This window comes from Gekko japonicus, unplaced genomic scaffold (genome assembly GCF_001447785.1).
Source record: "Gekko japonicus isolate JY-2015 unplaced genomic scaffold, Gekko_japonicus_V1.1 scaffold664, whole genome shotgun sequence".
Classification (NCBI taxonomy): domain Eukaryota; kingdom Metazoa; phylum Chordata; class Lepidosauria; order Squamata; family Gekkonidae; genus Gekko; species Gekko japonicus.
In genome coordinates, this window is record NW_015166441.1 from 128,352 (window position 1) to 149,976 (window position 21,625).

Genomic DNA, 21,625 nt, shown 5'->3' on the forward strand with positions numbered 1-21,625 from the left:
AAGCCATGCAAAGCTTCAAGCTTCGGCAGGGATTCGCGCCGAAAAGTATTGTGGCCAGTCAGATTTGAATGTTTGTAAGCGGGACCGCTTATGATTGGTCGTTCATGCGCACAACCTGATAGGTTGGTTTAATGTACACATTCGCTGGATTATGGAGAAAGCAAGAGAGTACCAGAAAAACATCTACTTCTGCTTCATTGACTACGCTAAAGCCTTTGATTGTGTGGATCACAACAAACTATGGCAGGTCCTTAAAGAGATGGGAGTACCAGACAACCTCACATGTCTCCTGAGAAGCCTGTGTAAGGGTCAAGAAGCGACAGTTAGAACCGGATATGGAACAACTGATTGGTTTAGCATAGGAAAAGGAGTACGACAAGGATGTATATTGTCACCTTGCTTATTTAATTTATATGCAAAGTACATCATGCAAAATGCCGGTCTGGGTGAATCACAAACCGGAATTAAGATTGCCAGGAAAAACATCAACAACCTCAGATATGCAGACAATACCACTTTAATGTCAGAAAGTGAAGAGGACCTCAAGAGCCTCTTGCTAAGGATGAAAGAGGAGAACACAAAAGTTGGCTTGAAACTCATCATAAAAAAAACTAAGATCATAGCATCCGGTCCCATCAGTCCTTGGCAAATAGAAGGGAAGTCATGGAAGCAGTGACAGACTTCACGTTCCTGGGATCCAAGATCACTGCAGATGGTGACTGCAGCCATGAAATTAAAAGATGCCTGCTCCTTGGGAGGAAAGCTATGGCAAACCTAGACAGCATAATAAAAAGCAGAGACATCACCATGCCAACAAAAGTCTGTATGGTCAAAGCAATGGTATTCCCAGTAGTAATGTATGGCTGTGAGAGTTGGACCATAAGAACATAAGAGAAGCCAATGTTGGATCAGGCCAATGGCCCATCCAGTCCAACACTCGCGGCCAAAAATACCAGGTGCCATCAAGAGGTCCAGCAGTGGGGCCGGAACTACAAGTACATAAGGAAGGCCGAGCGCTGAAGAATAGATGTTTTCGAATTATGGTGCTGGAGAAGACTCTTAAGAGTCCCCTGGACTGCAAGGAGATCAAATCAGTCAATCCTAAAAGAAATCAACCCTGACTGTTCCCTGGAAGGCCAGATACTGAAACTGAAGCTCAAATACTTTGGCCACCAAATGAGAAGGGAGCACTCACTGGAGAAGACCCTGATGCTGGGAAAGATTGAAGGTCAAATAAGAAGGGGACAGCAAAGGATGAGATGGTTAGACAGAGTTATCGATGCAACGAACATAAAATTAAGCAAACTCCGGAGCACGACAGAAGACAGGAGGGCCTGGCGGGAGCTGGTCCACGGGGTCACGAAGAGTCGGACTCGACTGTGCGACTGAAGAACAACAAGCCACAACTATTTTCTGTTGGAAAGAACTTTGTGTACGCTAGGCACATGGATATCAGCCATACTGGGAAGACTACATTTCCTAAGTTTCCTGGGAAAGCACAAATAGAACACTAAAAACTAGCTAATTTTTTTCTAAAATAAGCTCATCATCTATCACAGTTCTCTCTGCAGAGATTCTCTGCAAGTGTTTTTTTGCCTCATGTAGCAAGGTTATTTTATGTCAACAGTTATCGGTTAAAAACCTGCTAAGTTCAAGGTCAAGTGCCGTCCTTCTATGCAAAACAAAACCGATCATTCCATCACTTGTAGTTCCTCATATACCACTGCTTCTGGATTACTGAAAGGAAAAGAAGGTACTTACCAATCTTTCCAAATGGATCATCTTTGAAAGGATCACCTGTTTTAAAAAAGTGAAAGACTATATGTGATATTTGAGTGGTTCTACATAGTCAAAGAATGGAGACCGGAAGTTGAGCAGGCTAATCCAAAAACCTTCCATAGCTTCTCTAGCGTTTGAGGGCCACTCCCCCTCGATGAATGGCTTTACCCCCTTTCCTCTAGCTGAAGAAAGGATGCTTACATGCCTTAGCTCATTCACTTAGCCACTATGGAAGGATATATTACCCTATGTATATATATGTATCAATTGAATTTATCAGACAAAGGATGGAAGTTGCGCTACAGGACAATACAGCTCAAGTTAAACCTTGGAGGGGGGTTTTCATTACTTTTGTGCAGACCCAAAATGGGTTATCAACAGGATGATTTATTGAAGATGAGACTAGCTTCCTTATGAGGAGATTGATTAAAGAAACTACTCTTCCAACAGCTACTTTTCTGTCATCGATACCTATAAAGTAATGCTTGATAAAAGATTACACTGTGGAACGTGGTACTGCTTTACAGATGTCCTCTACTGCAACACTTCTCAACACTTTTGGAGCATACACCTTCCATTTTCACAGTATTTGACCCTAGGCTACAACAAATTCTAGTAGACTACACAATCCATCCAGAAAGAGTTTGTGCAGAAGCTCTTTCTTCTTTGTTCTTTCCCCAGAACACAGAAAATGACCAAGGTGCACTCTGAGAGTTTGTGTCTGTTGTAAACGTTTTAAAAAATCTTTCAACATCTACTGAATGATACGAATGCTCCCTTCTTATCCTGAGCATTTAGAAAATGAACAGCTTTAGGTAAAAATTCTGTTTGAACAACTTTACCCCATGACATTTATAAAGGGTCACTGTAAAGAAAGTTTATCTACCTTACAAGTTACAAAAATAGTAAATACACTCATGACAATAAGGAGGTCCAGAGGATGCATAGCCATGTTTAAATGGTTTTATCATCAGTCAAGTCAGAACTAAAAGGTACATTCCACTGCAGATAAAAATTGCTTTACTGGATATAATAGGAGATCATGTACCAAGTACAAACAGTAATATGGTTCAGGATTTAATGACAGCACCCAAATTAGAAACAGCAAAAACCTGGAAACATACTATAAACAATGTTAGACTGTGGATGAAAAAGTATGTTATTTGCTGACATCTAGATTAACAAAGCTTATACGCTTAAGAGATAGATGGCAGCAAAAGCCACTGTTTTGCAAGTGTTAGCAATCTTTTTTAAGTTACTAGAAAGGCACTTTTTATTATAAACATTTTATTAAAGTTTTTAAGGAAACAATACATATCGGTACAAGTTAGAAAACAATTAAACAGGAATATCCAAAAAAAACTTTTTACAACTGTTAATACAGAACCATAATACCAATACAATAATAAGTAGTATGTGCATAATCTATAAACTTTGTCTTATACTGTGAGGTAACTAGAAAGGCACTTGATTTAACCACTAATTTGTATAATTGGTCTTCCTTGTAAGTATTTCATGTTTATATGTGAATTTTTAAAAATGGTATGATAATATCATAAGTGATAACAGATGTAGAATATATTATGATGGTTTATAGTTCTCATCTTACTGAGTTATGTCAAAACATATCTTTGTTTTTTGTTTGCTTCTCTCACTGAAGAACTGTAAACTAGATATATCTTTTTCTATGTGACTGCATTTAAGAAACTGGAAATTTGTACGATATATATCAAAAACAATTTTAAAAAATTCAGTAAACCTCTGGTAACATATTTAGATTCCAGGTAAGCCAGCATATATTCCTTTGACCAGGAATATGAAATGTTGCAGTCACAACTAAATTAATTCTCAGTGAACACACTGACAAAATACATTCACTTATATCAAGCAATAAAAAAACATGACTCCAAACCAAAAAAGAAAATGTATTAAGACGTTGAAGAATGAACAAGGAGTTGAAAAGAGCGGCTTAGAAGATTTAAAAGAAATTGCTAAAAGGTTTTATGCCAACTTATATAGTAGACAAACGGTCAAATTAGATATAATCAAGAATTATCTAAGCAATAATCCAAATATTAAAAAGCTCTAACGTGGCGCGGTTCCTGGCTAAGGTTGCCGCTCTCAAGAAACACTGAAAGTTTTATCATCTTTGCAAACACCTACACCGATTTTTAATCTTTGGAGGATTTTAGTTAGTTGGCTCCACCCCAAGTGTAGTTAGGTCTTGTTTATTCTCTGGGCTATGCCTGGGTTTTATATGTTTACTGATTGTGACTATGTACTTGTCATATTTTATGTCAATTTTATGTACCTATTTTACCCCTTTTGCATTAACTTTCGGTCAAGACTTTGGTCATATAGACCTGTAATAAATTGATATTAAAAAGCTAAATGAACAACAAAAAAAGATTTTAAATCAGGCTATCACCATAGCGGAAGTTTCCCAAGCGATTAAAAAGCAAAAGAAAAATAAATCCCCTGGACCGGACGGTCTTCCTTCTGAGTTTTATTCAGCATTTGAAGATGAAATTAGCTTAATATTTAAAATGATTGTTTCAGAGGGAAAAACAGTACCGGATTTGTGGAACTCAGCTTTGATCTCCTTGATTCATAAGAAAGATTCTGATGAAAAAGAGATACGGAATTATCAACCTATTTCGCTCTTGAACGCTGATTATAAGATTCTATTATTGCTTACCGAATGAGACAGGTGCTTACTCAATTGATACACTCAGATCAGGTGGGATTTTTACCCAGTAGACAAATAAATGTAAGAATAATAATGAATGTCTTGGAGTATGGTGAAGCGAACGCAGACAAACAGCTGGCTATAGTATTTCTAGACGCCGAAAAGGCGTTCGACAACATAAACTGGGATTATATGATTTAAAATTTAAAAGCGATGGACTGTGGAGAATATTTTATGAATAGAATAGAAGGAATTTATAAAAAACAAGAGGCCAGAATAGTGATAAATGCAGATATGACTGAAAAAATAGATATATGTAAAGGTACTCGCCAAGGTTGCCCCCTTTAACCCCTATTATTTATTTTAACTATTGAAGGACTCTGTGAGACCATAAGAAACAACAGTAATATCAAAGGGGTTAAAGTAAAACGGCAGGAATATAAAATTCAGGCCTACGCTGATGATTTAGCAATTGTATTATTAGATCCAATAGATTCTATGGTACCTTTATTAGAGACTTTAGGCAATTTCGGTCAGCTAGCAGGCTTTAGAGTTAATACTGAAAAAACTAAAGTGTTGACAAAAAATTGTAATGACAATATAAACCAAAGACTAAAGGAAATCTCAAAGTTTGAAGTGAAAAAGAAAATAAAGTATTTGGGAATATACATAACAAATAGAACTAGTACTTTAGTTCAAGATAACTATGAACAATCATTAGTTTCGGGTAAAAAAGATTTTGACAAATGGTCAGCCTTACAACTTTCTCTTATGGGTAGGGTAGCTGTGATCAAAATGACTTTTCTTCCCAAAGTGCTATTTCTCTTCCAAACTATCCCAGAACTTAAAAATGTCGCTTACTTTAGGAAGCTAGATAAACTAGTACGTGATTTCATCTGGCAAAAGAAAAGGCCGAGGATAAAATTAAAATTTTTACAGAAAAAAACCCCAAAGAGGTGGGCTGGCATTACCTAATTGGCGGCTTTATTACCAAGCAGCGGTACTTACTTGGTTAAGAGAGTGGATTCTCCTCAAAAATGCCAGGATTCTAAATCTGGAAGGTTTTAACTTAATGGTAGGCTGGCACGCCTTTCTATGGGATAGGAAACATGAGTCACATTCGTATTTCAGGCAACATTTGATTAGAGCTAGTCTACTAAAAGTATGGAATGAGATTAAAACTTTATTTTACAATAAGACACCAAGATGGCTAGCCCCTCTTGAGGCTATTACTTTGCCTAACTTGATGTCAAACGTACGGGCTGTGAGCTATGATGTCTTTTTAAACAGGAATAACATGCTTAAATCGCAGGAAGCATTACAGGCTCAACAAATTCATTTATCCTGGTGGGAATGGAATCAGCTAAGTTCTAAGTACATGAAAGATAAACAGATACGCTTCTTTTCAGAGATGTCGGATTTAGATAAAATTCTTCTGGGAGAAGATACTAAGTTGATTGGTAAAATTTATTCTTTTTTGTTAAGCCACAAGATGCAGGAGAGGTATATAAAACAGCTATGGGGCCATGGATACGAAATATTGGGCAAGACATTGAATTAATTAAGTGGGAAAAGATTTGGAAAAATATAAGATGGTTGAAAGCTGTGCCGTTAAAAGAAAATGTTTTCAAAATGGTGCATCGATGGCATATGGCGCCGGATAGATTAGTTCGTATCTATCCATGACTAAATGCTAAATGTTGGAAATGCAAGGGTCAGGTGGGCTCTTACTATCATGTCTGATGGACGTGTAATGAAGTAAAACAGTACTGGAAGGAGATTCAAATGATGCTAGTACAAATAACCAGCATACAAATCCCGTTGGATCCAGAAATATTGCTTCTGAGCATATTCCCGGACAAGTGGAACAAAGATGAGAGCTATGTAATATTACATCTAGTAACGGCAGCAAGAATAGTGCTTGCAAAATTTTGGAAAAATGAACAGGTACCTAACAGATGGGATTTTATTAGTAAAGTAATGGAAATGGTTGAAATGGATAATTTAATGCAAAAGATGCATGGAAATATGAATTCAACATTTCAGAGAGTCTGGTCACAGGTTTATAAATGGTTGGACGATAGGATAAGTCCATACCTCGGGAGGTAAAACTTGCTGCGACCAGGGTTAGATCCTTCTCAGTGGCGGCCCCTACCTGGTGGAACGAGCTCCCGGAAGAGATCAGGGCCCTGCGAGACCTTATGGAGTTCCGCAGGGCCTGCAAGACGGAGCTCTTCCACCAGGCTTTTATATAGGGGCCGCCACTGCCGCTGTCACCACCACCAGTAGTGGCAATACCATCGGGACCTGGGATCGCCCTGGGACGTACAGCCATACATGGTGCGGCATGAACAACACGGGACTGGAATGACCTGCTGGACAGTGGCACCCCAACGGGGCTGATTGGAAGATGCCACCATAACATCTAAGACCATCTTGTCTATTGAAAGCACTTTATTACTGTTATTATTGATGTATTGTTATAGTTATGATTTTAATGTTTTATTGGATTTTTTATATGGGCTTTTGCCCTCTTCTTGTTAGCCGCCCTGAGTCCGCTTGCGGGGAGGGCGGGATAAAAATACCTAAATAAATAAATAAATAATCTGGTACTGGAAAGCAGTAATTTCAGGAACAGAAGTGATCTGTTAAATGCAATATGTTTTGGTTTTTTATGTAATTGTGTAATGAGAAATTTGTGTTATATGTTGGAAGGTGGAAGGTGGTGAGTGTATGTGTAGTTGTATGAGAATAAAAGTTTTAAAAAAAAAATTTGAGGACCCAGAAAATTCTTTACAATCAATAGCAACATTATGTTTTTATGATCCTGACAAATAACAAAACCAAGTTTGGAGAAGCTGTCTCATGTGCCTCTCACCACGATAGTAAAGAAACACTAACTGCTTCCCCTCAGAGTGCAAAAAGGTAGCTAACACATTTGTCAAGGTTGACAGAGCACAAGTGGCAACATGAAGCTCCTGCGGAAGATTCTGTGGCCGGTCTAAGTAGCTCCTTACTGTGGGACTGCACAGCCGCCATGGAGAACAGTTTATAACACAGAAATAGGCCCTCAACAAGATGAGTTCGTAACATCTTCTGAAACAAGAGAGTTGTTACACCAGCCACAACATGGAACTGTTATCAACATTTAGCATAATTTCTTATGGTTACTTCTTGTGTGAATTTCAAAAAGAAATATCACAAGGTATATCAGCATAGTAGCTATCATGAAGGTTCTCTTTACTATATAATATCTGCTTCTTTGAACTCAGAATTCTACTGACACATCAGAATAATATTGGCACATGTGCCAGGCTTCAAAAAAGAATGCTGCACTGGCAGTGTCATATTATCACTGACAAGGTTGTTTGCAAAGAGCTCGTGGCTCATCTCCTTAATATAAATTTAATGATACACATTGATTCTACACCAATCACCTCCTCTTGAGACTACAGGTCACAAGAAAGAAAGGAAAGTTTGCTCACTTACTGTACTAGAGTACAAGCAGAGTCCAATTGCTAGGATAGTACCTTCCTTCACTCACAGTCTTCTTGACTTCTGATGACAGCAAAAGGAGGGTTTTCCCCATCAATCCCCAGACTGTGGTGTAGCTTGCAAAAGCTCCTCTGAAAAAACTATACACTGATCCAATAGGATACAGATAAAAATTCTATGACAATTGAGAAAGAGGGGGACATCCCACCAGATATGAACAGCAACAGTCTAAACTCAAACTGCAACAATCTGAAGGCTAGCTTGGTAGATGTCATCCTAAGCACTCATTGTAAAAGCTAGTCTCTCAGAACCAGAACTGAAAAGAAGAGGGTGGGAGAACTACCCCCACCCTAGAACCAAATGGAAACTCATGGTAATTAAGCAAGTCTTTTTTGTCAGTGGTTCAGGTGGGGCAGACTAACTTCCTGGATGCAGAAAAGCTGTGTGTCCCTTGGTCAAAGATATAGTAGCAATTAGTCTGATATCACCCTCTGAAGGACTCCCTTCCTAAAGCCACATCTGCATAGTGAAGGCATCGCTAAAATAAAAATAGATATAAAAGTATGTGAAAGAGTGTGCAAAAAGAAGAAGAGGAAGAAGAATTAGACTCTGAAGCCAAAGCTTTGCCTAAAGAAAAAGATAAGAAAAAACAAAAAATAGAACCACAGGAAGAACACAATCACAAATAATAACCAGATTTCAATACAGAAGTAAAAATACCAACAGAAAGGATAAAAATGATGGGAAATAAAAAATTAAAGATCCTATCAGTAAATGTTAATGGGCAAAATGGCCCAAAGAAAAGAAGAAGGATGTTTCATCGATTAATCAAATCATACCCTGACATTACATGCTTGCAAAAAACACATATAAGAAAAAAATATATAAAATATTTAGAATTTTAAAAATTAGATAAAGCATTTATAGCAGCAGACAGGGTGAAGAAAAGAGTTGTTATATATGGAAAAGAGTTACATCCAGAACTTTACTATATATCGGAAGACGGAAGAATAATTGCACTTACAATACTGAGAAATGGAAAAGCATTAATTATAAATATATATGCACCAAACCAGAGCCAAGAAAACTTTTTTAGGAAAATTAAAAATATTCTAAAAGCTAAACAGTTTGAAGATATCTGCATTATTGGAGACTATAATGCGGTATTTGACTCTAAATTAGGAAAAAACAAAAAAAGAATATAAAATCGGGTCATACATTACCAAAAAGATTTTTAGAAATGGCAGAAGAATACTGTATGATAGATGCCTGGAGGACCAAGAATCTAGATTTAAAAAACTATACATATTACTCCTCTAGACACAATTCTTGGTTGAGAATTGATATGGCATGGTTAACTGTCTCAGTCTAAAGAGTTAAAAGAAGCTGAGCCTACGGGGAGGGCGGGATAAAAATCGAAATAATAAATAAATAAATATAACTGCAAATATCTACGTGGACCATAACCCAATTTTGTTGACATTCCAAGAAACTAATAAAATAACTAGATGGAAAGCAAATATAGCACTTCTGAGAGACAAAGATTTTATAAAAAACACTAGTGTGGAAATAGAAGAATTCTTTAAAAGGAATTTACAAGAAGAGATTTCAATTAACACGGTATGGGACACATTCAAAGCATTATTAAGAGGTTGGTTTATTAACCAAGACGCATGGAGAAAAAAACAAAAAAGGAAAAAATTTGATAAATTAGTAGAAAACATAAAGGTGGAAGAAGACAAAATGAAGAAAACAACGGAATCAGACACAATAAAACTGAAAATAAAAATATTACAACATCAATTAAATATTTTATCAATTCAAGAATTAGCTAAAAATATAGAATACACAAAACAATATTACTTCGAAAATGCCAATAAACCTACCAGATGGTTAGCGTATAAACTCAGAAAAGAGAGAGAAAAATGAATAATTTCAGCATTAAGGGACAAAAATCAAGAGTTAAAATATAAAGCCAAAGAATTGAAGGAAATTGTGGAAAACTTTTACCAAAAATTATATCAAGAAAGTACACAAGCAAATAAAGGAATACTTAGAAGGTAAAGGTAAAGGTTCCCTTGCTCGAAAGCCAGTCGAATCCGACTCTAGGGTTGCGGTGCTCATCTCCATTTCCAAGCCGAAGAGCCAGCGCTGTCCGAAGACGTTTCCGTGGTCATGTGGCCGGCATGACTAAACACCAAGGTGCACGGAACGCTGTTACCTTCCCACCGAAGTGGTCCCTATTTATCTACTTGCAATTTCTTGCTTTCGAACTGCTAGGTTGGCAGGAGCTGGAACTAGAGACAGGAGCTCACCCTGTCTTGCAGCACCCGGGTCTTGAACCGCTGAACTACTGACCTTCCACAGCCTGCAGTTCAGCGTCTTAACCACTTGAGCCACCGCAGCTCCTATAAGGAATACTTAGAAACACACAATAAAAGGAAATTTAGTGAGGCACAGAAGAAACTACTTAACGATCCAATATCGCCATGTGAAATAATAAAAGCAATTAAGAAGCTGAAAAAGAAGAAAACACCAGGACCTAACGGTTTACCTGCAGAAGTCTATCAAAAGTTTGAAGAACAAATACTAATGCCTTTTAAAGAAGTACTTCAAAATATTATAAAATAAGGAAAAGTGCCGGAGTCCTGGAATGAAGCGCTCATAACGTTAATTCACAAACCAGAATCAGATGGAAATGAAATTCAGAATTACAGACCTATCTCCCTATTCAATGCAGATTACAAAATCTTTGCCAATATATTAGCAACAAGACTCAAAAGGGTTCTACAACAAGTTATCCATCAAGATCAAGCAGGGTTCCTTCCGAAAAGACAGATGAAAAACAACATAAGAACCATAATTGACGTACTGGAATTCTATGAAGCCCACTCGGAGAAACAGCTGGCACTACTATTTCTGGATGTGGAGAAAGCATTTGATAATGTATCCTGGGAGTTCTTAAGGCTAAAATTAAAGAGTTGGAAGTGTGGCGATAATTTTCTCTCAATGATCTCAGCTATTTACAAGAAACAACAGGCTAAAATAATAATTAACGGAGATATGACACATAACATTGAAATTCAGAAAGGAACAAGACAAGATCGCCTTCTATCCCCACTACTATTTATCTTTATATTAGAAACCTTAAATGATAATATTAGACAAAACAATATGATAAAAGGTCTGAAAACAAAAGGTGAAGAATACAAACCACAAGCATTTGCTGATGATCTAGTTTCCATAATAGAGGAACCGTTAGTCTCAACCCCGCCGCTTAAAAACAATACAAGAATATGGATTGGTAGCAGGTCTTAGAATAAATTTTAAAAAGACTAAAATAGTAACAAAAAATTGTACGAAAGAATAGAAAAAATCCAAGACAGCACAAAAATAGAGGTTACAAATAAAACCAAATATCTAGGCATCATTATGACAAACAGAAATAGTATGTTGATGGAAAATAATTATAAAAAATTACTAGAAGAAATCAAGAAAGATATACATAAATGGAAAGAACTGCAACTTTCATTAATGGGTAGGATAGCAACAATTAAAATGAATATTCTCCCGAGATTCCTTTTTTTGGTACAAAATATACCAATCTTAAAGAAAACCAACTTTTTAATAGAAATTGATAAAATTACAAGATATTTTATTTGGTTTTCTCAAAAAAGCAAGAATTAAATGGAAGACCTTACAGGATAAAAAAGAGAGAGGCGGATTAGGAGTATCAAATTGGAACCTATATTACCAGGCAGCTGCTTTGGGATGGATTAAAGACTGGATAATGCTTGAAAACTGGAGAACCTTATACCTAGAAGGACACGGTCTAAGTATGGGCTGGCATGCCTATACTTGGTATGGAAAAGATAAAATACATGCTGTCTTTCATCAACATATTATTAGGGGAGCCCTAATAAAAATTTGGGGGAAAATAAAAGAAAAATATTATACAAAGATTCCAAAGTGGGTTTCTCCTTTAGAAGCATTTGTAAAACCTACACTGATGACAGAAGAAAAAAGAGGATCATATGACATTTTATTAGATGATAAAAACAATTTAAGAACGATAGAAAACTTAAAATTAATTAACATAAATCTCACGTGGTGGGAAAGTACACAATTACAATCAAGATACAATAAAGATAAAATAATTGGATTTTACACGTCAAAATCAGATTGGGATAAAATATGGTTAACATCCAATAATCTTATACAAAAATATATATAATTATCTCCTAGAAGATTATATGTAGGACGAAATAGTAAAAACTCCAATGATAGCTTGGATCCAGAACTTAGGATATCATATTCAGCTAGAAGAATGGTCAAAAATATGGAAGGCGATGAAGTTAATGAGAGGAACATCTTTTAAAAAGAATATTTATAAAATATTTCACAGATGGTATTGGTCGCCAGATATTCGGTGATACGCCTTGTTAGCCGCCCTGAGCCTCCGAGGAGGGCAGGATAAAAATGTAAATAATAAATAAATAAATAAATAAAATAGCCAAATGCTATAAATCAATATCAAGAAACTGTTGGAAGTGTAAAAACAATGTGGGAACTTTTTACCACATGTGGTGGAGGTGTGGGAAAATATACAAATTTTGGCAAATTGTTAAAAAATTAATTATAGAAATAATGAACATTGATTTAGAACTACTTCCAGAAATATATTTGTTGAATATAATCCCAAATGGTATTGAGCAAAATGATATATATTTATTGATATATATTCTTACTTCAGCTAGAATATTAGTAGCCAAATACTGGAAGTTAGAAAGATTGCCTCTAAGAGAAGAAATAGTAAAGAAATTGTTAGAAGTAGCAGAATTGGATAAACTTAATACATTATTACTGGGAAAGGATGAAAAGATTTCCCAAAAAAGATGGATGAGAGTGTATAAATGGTTAGAAAATAAATGTATTTAATGGGGAAAAAAGAAAAGAAAAGAAGAAGCTAAGAGGATCGTGTGAGTAGGTCCTGGAACCAGTGTCTCCATGGCCAGAATGGGTTAATGAGAATCAGTTCTGCTTTGAGCTCTACTACTATGTGAACAAGCCTCAGAATAAGCTTTGTGGGAGGAAATGTATATGCATGTCCTTTAAGCCATTCATAAATCAGGATGACTGGGCTCAAGGCCTGAGAAAAGAAGCACAGTTGAGAAAGCAAACAAGAGCTGATAAGGAAGATCTGGCCAGGAAGATTCACTTGAGATCCTCCTACTGATTTTAGGTCAGTGATTTTTATTATTATTATTTCAAGGAGGTAAATCAAGTAAAATCAGCAGGAGTTTGTGTTATTTGCATGTGGTGTAGTATCGCTTGTTTTGTTATAAAGTGCTGTGTTGCAGTCAGGGGTCATTTCATAGAAAAAGAGCTAGGGGAACTCATTAGCATAACTCATTAGCATATGCCACACCCCCTGACATCAGGGGCCCGGCGGTGGACCTGCAAGGCCGGCGGAGGTGCGAGGAAGCCCCGCCAAGGCCCTCCCTGGCCCCAGGCAGGCAGGGGTGGGGAGAGGCGGGGAGGAAGCAACTTACCCTCCCTCTTCTCCTGTCTCCTCCTGGCTGAATGAGGGCCGGAAGCGGGGCTGCCGGAAGCAGGGGGCGGAGCTTCGTCATGTGCCCCGCCCCCTGCACCTCACCCAGGGGAACTGCGTTCCCCCGCGTTCCCCCCCGAAATGACCCCTGGTTGCAGTACAGAACTTAATAAAAACAAGTCCTTAGACAGACTGATTCCAGTGCCCTGAAAACCCCAATTTGTAAGATATCTAACCACACATGATCTAAATGCAGGCCAGTTAGCAGTACCTACATTCTTAGCAAACTAAAACCTAGACAGAGATTACTTACTATCAAAGGGGTCAGACTCAAAGAAGTCTAAAGTGGATTCTGCAGTCTGTTCAGAGAGCTGATGAGATTCTTCATCACATGGATCTTCCTTGGAGAGGGAAAAAGGGATATTTTATACAGTATTTCTGTTCTGTAACACTATACAAATTCTCTGGGGTGTTGCATCTGTTTGTACCCTTCCCCCCACACAGAATTATTAAATGTTTTCAACTCATGTGGAACTATTTAGATACTTTGCCATGCTGTAACTTAAAAATACTGAGCAAACTCACTTGTTTAGTAACCACTGGTGGCAGGACCTCTTTTTCTTCTTCCACTTCTACTGTTTCTGGACTATTCCTGGCCTTTTGGGGGAAAATTAAATTCACATATGTAAATTTTCTACCATGAGATAAGACATTTGAAAGAGAGATATGTAAGAGAATTGGTATGTGCTAAAGAATAACTGTGCTGAGACACAAAACAACTGAAAAGGGATTTTGGCTGGCTTTCATTTCCTAATATACATGTTTTTTCACTGAAGTGTGAAAAAAATGAACCTAATCCTGGGAGCAAAAAAAAATCTTGGCATACAGATTTAGATATTTTCCTGCTTTTGTTATTTCTGTTGCAGAGCTTTATGGATGATACTTCCATGCTAGACCCTTTCCAGTCTGTTTTTTGTGTGGGCCATGGGACGGAGACGGCACTAGTCGCCCTCACAGACGACCTCTGGAGGCATCTGGATCGGGGTGGCATGGCGGCATTGCTGTTGTTGGACCTGTTGGCGGCGTTTGACACGGTCGGCCATCAATTGCTGATCCACCGCCTCGCCGACACTGGGATTCAGGGGCTTGCCTAGCAATGGCTTGTCTCCTTTCTCCAAGGCCGGGGATAGAGGTGGCGCTAGGGGATCAGACGACCCAGAGGCACCCGCTGACTTGCAGGGTTCCTCAAGGGGTGGTGCTATCCCCAATGTTATTTAACATCTACATGCGCCCCCATGCCCAGATTGCCCAGGCAAGGGTGTCACCAATATGCAGACAACACCCAGCTATATCTGTTGTTGGGCAGTCAGTCCAACTCTACCCCAGATGACCTGGATTGGGCGCTTCAGGACGTGGCGGGCTGGCTTAGACTGAGCTGATTGAAATTGAATCTGACAAAGACGGAGGTCCTATGCCTGAGTCGGAGTGGGTCAGGGGTAGGGATCCCACTACCAGCCTTTGATGGGGTGCCAATGGTGCCAGTGCCGAAGGTCAGGAGTTTGGGAGTGCTCCTGGATGCTGCCTTAACAATGGAGGCCCAGGTAGCAGCCACTGCCAAGGCAGCCTTTTACCACCTACGGCTGATTAGGCAATTGGTTCCCTTCCTCGAACGCAATGACCTGGCAACGGTGATCCATGCTATGGTCACCTCGAGATTGGACTACTGCAATGCTCTCTACATGGGGCTACCCTTGTCCCAAATCCGGAAGCTGTAGCTAATGCAAAATGCAGCAGCCAAGCTGTTGATGGGCCTCTCTACACGAGAGCACATTCAGCCTGTGCTGAAGGTATTGCACTGGCTGCCAATAGCATACCGGATTCGCTTCAAGCTGCTGGTTTTGACCTTTAAAGCAGCAGCAGCAGCAGCAGCAGCAGAAGAAGCAGAAGCAGAAGAAGCAGAAGCAGAAGAACTTTTCCCTTCCCCTCCCCACAACAGACACCCTGTGAGGTAGGTGGGGCTGAGAGAGCTTTTGACAGAAACTGCTCTTTTTCAAGAACAGCTCTTATCAGAACTATAGCTTGCCCAAGGTCATCCAGCCAGGTGCAAGTGGAGGAGTGGGGAATCAAACCCGGTTCTCCCAGATTAGAGTCCACGCACTTAACCACCACACCAAATTGGCCAGGGGGCCTGCCTACCTGAGGGACCGCCTTTCCCCATATGTCCCCCAAAGAGCACTGCGGTCAGGGTCACAAAATCGCCTGACTCTTCCTGGTCCGAAAGATGCCAGATTGGCCACTACCAGAGCTAGGGCCTTCTCAGTGGTGGCTCCACACTGGTGGAACAAGCACCCAGAAGACATCAGGGCCCTGCAGGACCTTTTACAGTTCTGCAGGGCCTGTAAAATGAAGCTCTTCCACCAGGCCTTCGATTAGGAGCCGCCACTGAGGAATGAGCTATTAAAAACTGAACTGCTACGGCCCTTATGCTATTGGCACTAAGAACAACCACGGATACTGGTTTAGCTATATTGGACCACCATACAGCAATTGCCATCTGCACTTAATTGCACTTTGTATGTATATTGCTGTTATGTGAATTTTATAGTATTGCACTTATGTATTTGTGTTTTATTGTATTTTAACCTGTTGTATACCGCCTTGACCCTGCCTGTACAGGAAAGGTGGGTTATAAATCGAAAATAATAAATAAATAATAAATTAACATCAAGAACAAAGAACAACCATGCTGGCCCATGCCATCTTGAAGGCTAGATAATGAAAATCTTTTTTAAAAAAGAGAAAGAATGGAGATCCTTAAAATGTGCATACAAAATAGCTCCCCAAGAGCTCTATACCTGGATTAATTTCAAGGATAATGTACTGTTAAAAAAAAATTAAAAATTACTATGGAACTAACTGATGCATGTCCCCTAATTAAAAAAAGTGATTTTTGTAGAATAGGTACCTTTTTGTTTGGGTTTGGGAAAATCCAGGCTTTAATGCATATGTGGATTTTGTATCTCTCTCTCCCTCTTTCTCTCTCACTCACTCAGACACACACACACAAACTCACAGGAAATTCATGATTTAGTTGTTCAGTGTCTGCTCTCTCTCTGTCAACATTCTCATTCAAGTTAGCTGTTTCACTGCTGCTGTTGCTGAGGCTAGAATGTTCTGCATTCCCATTAAGTAGTGTGCTGTGTGGCTGAGCCTCCCAGCTAGACTGGCTGCTTTCCAATTCTTTGAGCTCATGCAGTTTTTCTTGCACCTGTACAGAGAAATCATATATATTGTCTTCAGTAATCTAGAAGAGAATGCAAAAATAGAACATGAGCCTGGCACGGTGGGGAGGGAGAGATATAAGTTTAATAATAAATAAATAAATATTTATGTTACATGCCTATTTTCAGAATTTTCATTCTCATTTTCAAGTATACAATGAAAAAGTGGTAAAAATACAGATGTCTATGTACTTCCCAAGTCTCTTTGCAAGAGGCATCTATCTGCTTCTCACCACTATTAACTGCCCCCTTCAGTCTCTCTAATACTTAACTATCAAAATGATCTTCCATTCATAAACACACCTATTACACTGTACACAGATCTCAATATTAGCTCTGGATACTATAAATTTTCCCCACAATATCAGTTTTTGGCAATACTTCATGGATACAGAAACTGAGTTTTCAGAAGCATGAGCCTATACTGCTTCAAACCAAGTTCTGGTGCTTACATATAAAACTCTGCGATCAATGTATTTAAAAGGCCCACCTTCTCCCATATGGAGCTGCTTTCCTGGTGAGATTATTGTCAGAGGCCTTTGCTGTGTGTCCCCACACTGAAACCAGGTGGATGCACAGAGATGGTACCTTCTTAGGAATGGAACCTATATCATGGACCTTTTCCCCCACAGAAGATCACTTGACACAAAATCTACAGTCTTCTAGTAGGGTTGCCAAGCCCTTACCATTTCCCAGCAGGGGGAGGGGGTTCTCTTCTTCTTCCTGGACTTTTCTATGGTAATCATAGAGTTTTTCCTCAAATGATAGAGTGCCCCCCCCCCGGCAACATGCCCTGCACAATGACATCACTTCCGAGTCACCTCACCGTGCAGGGCATGTCGGCATGGATAGGGCTGCTCAGAAGCGGGGCTCCCCTGACCGGCCACCTCAGTGGCAGCAGATTGGGGGCCCTGAAAGTGGGGAAACCCCCGCCTTCATCAGGGGGATGGTAACCTTATTTTCTAGTCACCAGGTGAAGACATTTTTTTTCTTTTAAACACTTTAATCTACCACCAATTTTATGTATATCGTGGCTAGTTTTCTGAGTCTTATGCCGCTTCATTTTAGTTTGGTGTGGTTTATGCTTTGGCACTTTTCTTTTTTAGTTTCCTTTTGGGGCATTTTCTTTTTAGTCCAAGCCACACATTTCACCACACATACATTGTGAAAATTTTCTGTAAGCTGCTACAGTGCCATGTGGCTCTCCAGACACACTCTAAATATGTAATGTGTGAAGCAATCCTAAGAATTTTGAGTAAACCTTCATTCCATTCTTTGAATTAGTTTCTTAGTCAAGTTTTCAAGAATCACAATGTGCTTTCAGTGCTTCACTTGAAACTGTGATGCAAATCTAGTGTGCTATTTAGATAAACTCAAGTTCTGAAAAACACGGGTAGCTTCCACAAATATGTTTTGGGAACACAACACAGTTCCAGGTATTTGCTGGACTATTTTGTGTTGTTTGGCATTTATTTCTGCTGGATTAAAATGGAAATCTAATTACTCAGACTGAAAGAACTGATGAGGTATTTGAGCTAGATATCAGCTGCAATTAAAGGAGAAAAGAAAGCTATGTAAGAAGAAACATGAAACTGACAATGAAGAAAGAACTGTTTTCCTTACTGAAGTGTTTTCTTGGGGATACCTGAAGATCTTGCTGAAGAGGTCTTAGTTGTAACTTCCCTGCCTCTACACATTTTTCTAGCTCCGTGGTTTCCTGCTGTAGTTGGATAAGCTCTTCCTGAGCTTTATTTAACTCATCTTTGTATGTTGAGATTTTGGACTCCTGATCAGTTATTTCTGCCTTTAGAGAAGCAATCTGCAAAGAGGAGGAAGCACTTGATGAAGTAAATTACAAGAACTGTATGGAGAGACAGATACAGATATACGTCCCTGAAGAATATTGTATATAAAAGAAACTAGTAACAGATTTCAACATCTAATCCTAACTTAAGTCTGTTTTGGGGCCTAAAACAGGGCATGGAGTGACAAAAGCTATTTATAGCCCACTTCTTTTCCCTTCCAGGGCATCAATCTCTGTGTTGGCTTCAACTGACATGCTGGGGAACAGAAGTCATGTCTGCCTTGGCCTTTATTACAAAGGATATTTTTCTTCTGCCTGGAAGTTATGGTTTTAACTGTATATCAAGGAAAGAAAACTATACTGCATAAAAACTGCATCTCCTCTCAGAGATTTTGTAAGCCTAATGATTAATACTTTAAAAAACAGTATGAATAGTGTTTAGCTGGTGCTAATGCACCAAATTTAGATGAGGCTTCTCTAGCAGATCAAGTTAAAAACTTTTGGTTGTTCTTGGACCTGGCACTTGTCAGTGGACAAGCAGGTTGATGGTGGTGTTAGGAATGTCTTCTTTCAATTACTTTTAGTTTATAAACTGACTCCTACTTTTCGTTAATAAACTGAACCCTTACTTAGGTTCCGCCGACCTAGCCGTCCTGATCAATGTCACTGTAACCTCTACATTAGAATATTGTAATGTTGTCTACATGAAGCTTCCTTTGAAAAGGTCTTGGAAACTTCAATCAGTACAAAATGCAGCAGTGAGGCTTCTGTCATGGGTCAGTAACATCAGTGCTCTGTTAACTTTATTGGTTGCCTGTCTGCTTCTGGGCCCAATCCAAAGCGCTGGTTATCTTTAAAGTCCTTCATACATCTCACATTGCATCTCCAGGTACAATCCTCAGATAGCCTTCTCCTCACCTAAGAGTGTCTGTATGGCAATACTTAGGCATTTTCTGTGGCAGGTCGATTCCTCTGGAATGACCTCCCAGATCAGGTGCAGTGGGTTACTTCAGTTTCTACTTCCAAGGAGGCATGTAACACTGTTTTGAGGGCATTTGGTGGAGGGTAAACTGCTTTTTGGCTGTAGAACAAAGTTTGAGTCCAGTTACCTTTAAGACCAATGAAGTTTTATTCAAGGTATGAGCTTTGTTTTTGGCTGGGTTTTTAACAATGAATATATACTTTTAACTGTGTGGTTTAACTTTTTGCTAGACCCTCATAATGTTGTATCTTTGCAGCCTTTGCTGCTCTTTTAACTGCCTTGAGTTTGCAGAGATCAGGTGGGGTATAAATATTTTAAATACACTTAATTTCACAACAACAAAAGTTCTGTGGATATTTCTTTTCTCCTTTTTTCTAAAAATACAATATTCTCTTTGACAATCAAAAAAATTATTTTTGTAACTCAAGACTATAAAAATCAGTTGTAAAAGTTTAAAACTAGATTAATCCCAATTCAACTCAACATTTCTTCAAAAGATCTCAATACGATACTATGATGAACAAGTTTTAAAAGGTACTAAATATGGTTCTTATGTGTGTTCCCCCAACATGGCAGTAACAAGGATTCTTAGCCTGGATGCATACATACAAGATAAGAACAGTTTCAAAACTATGGAAAAAGCTCTATTCACCCCAGCCTAACCCCATTATGTAAGGTGTTTAAATCTGCAAACAAGCAGGGGTACCTTTATCCTCTTATTTTTCCACATAAAACCTAGAAATGCCACATTTTCCTATACCAGCTATTCTCCTGCCCATATCAAATATGTACTACTTTTGCTCCAGTGTGGCACTGGATCCAACTTTTTTCAAACATGAATGAACTGCCAAGACATACCAAATCAGCCTCTTCAGCACATTTCTGTCTGATTGTGTTAAGCTGTTCTTCCAGTTTGGCTTTCTCCTCATCAAGACCATTAAGAATTTCCTCTGCTTCCTCCTTCTGAGCCAGCAGCCTCTGCAAATTATTGCTCTCCCTTTTTACTTCATCCTGAAGATCCTGAGGTATTAATAAGAGAAAAAACAAGCATTTTACACATTCCTTTTTAACAGAAAGGGCCACCAAAAGAAAGGTAGTATGTTATTTTGGTGACAGAAGCCTTAGAATACGGGGGGGGGGGGGGGGGCAGAGAGAAAGCAGAACAATGAAAATTAAGGTGTATGTAATGAATATGAAAGAGGCCCATGAGGTCTGTAGGACATGATTTGATGAAGAAAAACAAATCAATCAGAACGTAGGAGTATACTCAAAATATAACATGAAAAGGAAGCATAGCAGAAAAGTTGAAGGAAGAGAATTAAGCAAAGAAGCAATCTACAGATTTTCTGAACATGTCCCATTTCTTAATACCTAACATGATACTGGGCTTTCATGGGTATAATCTCCATATGGGCCAAACCTAATAGGTGGGTAGAAAAATTCCACGCATCAAAGTTCGGACATTTACTTTGGACGTGGGAGCAATTCACTGTGTTTCGGTTCACCCCGCTCTTAGAGCTGCCTATCTAGACCCTGCGTGCCAGAAGGTCCTATCAAAAGCTGCTGCAAATTCCAATCATTAAGTGTTTATAGACACAAGCCTCTAAAATTTCAGTCTGAATTTTTTCTTGGATGGAATGTATCACCCTCTCTAGAAGTTTCTTATGATTAAGATGCATACATCACATCCAGAGCTCCATACATCTCCAGTAATCTAGGAAATGCAATACACCAAGAGAATACTGTCAGTTTACAGAGGTTCCTTGACTCATAACAGATCAGACCACATAGATTTCATATCATGATTTGATCCCTGACATCAGAACTACAGGCTCAACATTTCTAAGCCAGCCAAACTATAAAGGCCCCTATGGCAAAAGGATATCAAAGGAGTTATTTTATTATTATTTGCATTTATTTCTCCCTGGGATTCACTAGCAATAAAGATTTGTCAATTATGTAGTACACAACAGAAAAATGAAGACTGGGTCCGAAAGGTGAGGTGATCAAGAAGCGTTAGAGAATACATTGAGACTCAGTTAGT

At 38.7% G+C, this 21,625-nt stretch overlaps 1 protein-coding gene across 1 annotated transcript in view; it reads right to left on the minus strand.

The window, feature by feature from the left end:
• Positions 1-21,625, minus strand: part of EPS15 (epidermal growth factor receptor pathway substrate 15) — a 115,624-nt gene that overhangs the window by 17,406 nt on the left and 76,593 nt on the right. The window contains exons 14-19 of the mRNA XM_015411963.1: positions 20,440-20,601; positions 18,441-18,614; positions 16,588-16,782; positions 14,100-14,171; positions 13,828-13,915; positions 1,762-1,797 (exon numbers count right to left, since the gene is read on the minus strand). Coding sequence (XP_015267449.1) covers positions 1,762-1,797; positions 13,828-13,915; positions 14,100-14,171; positions 16,588-16,782; positions 18,441-18,614; positions 20,440-20,601 — 727 coding nt within the window. The remainder of the gene's footprint in view (positions 1-1,761; positions 1,798-13,827; positions 13,916-14,099; positions 14,172-16,587; positions 16,783-18,440; positions 18,615-20,439; positions 20,602-21,625) is intronic.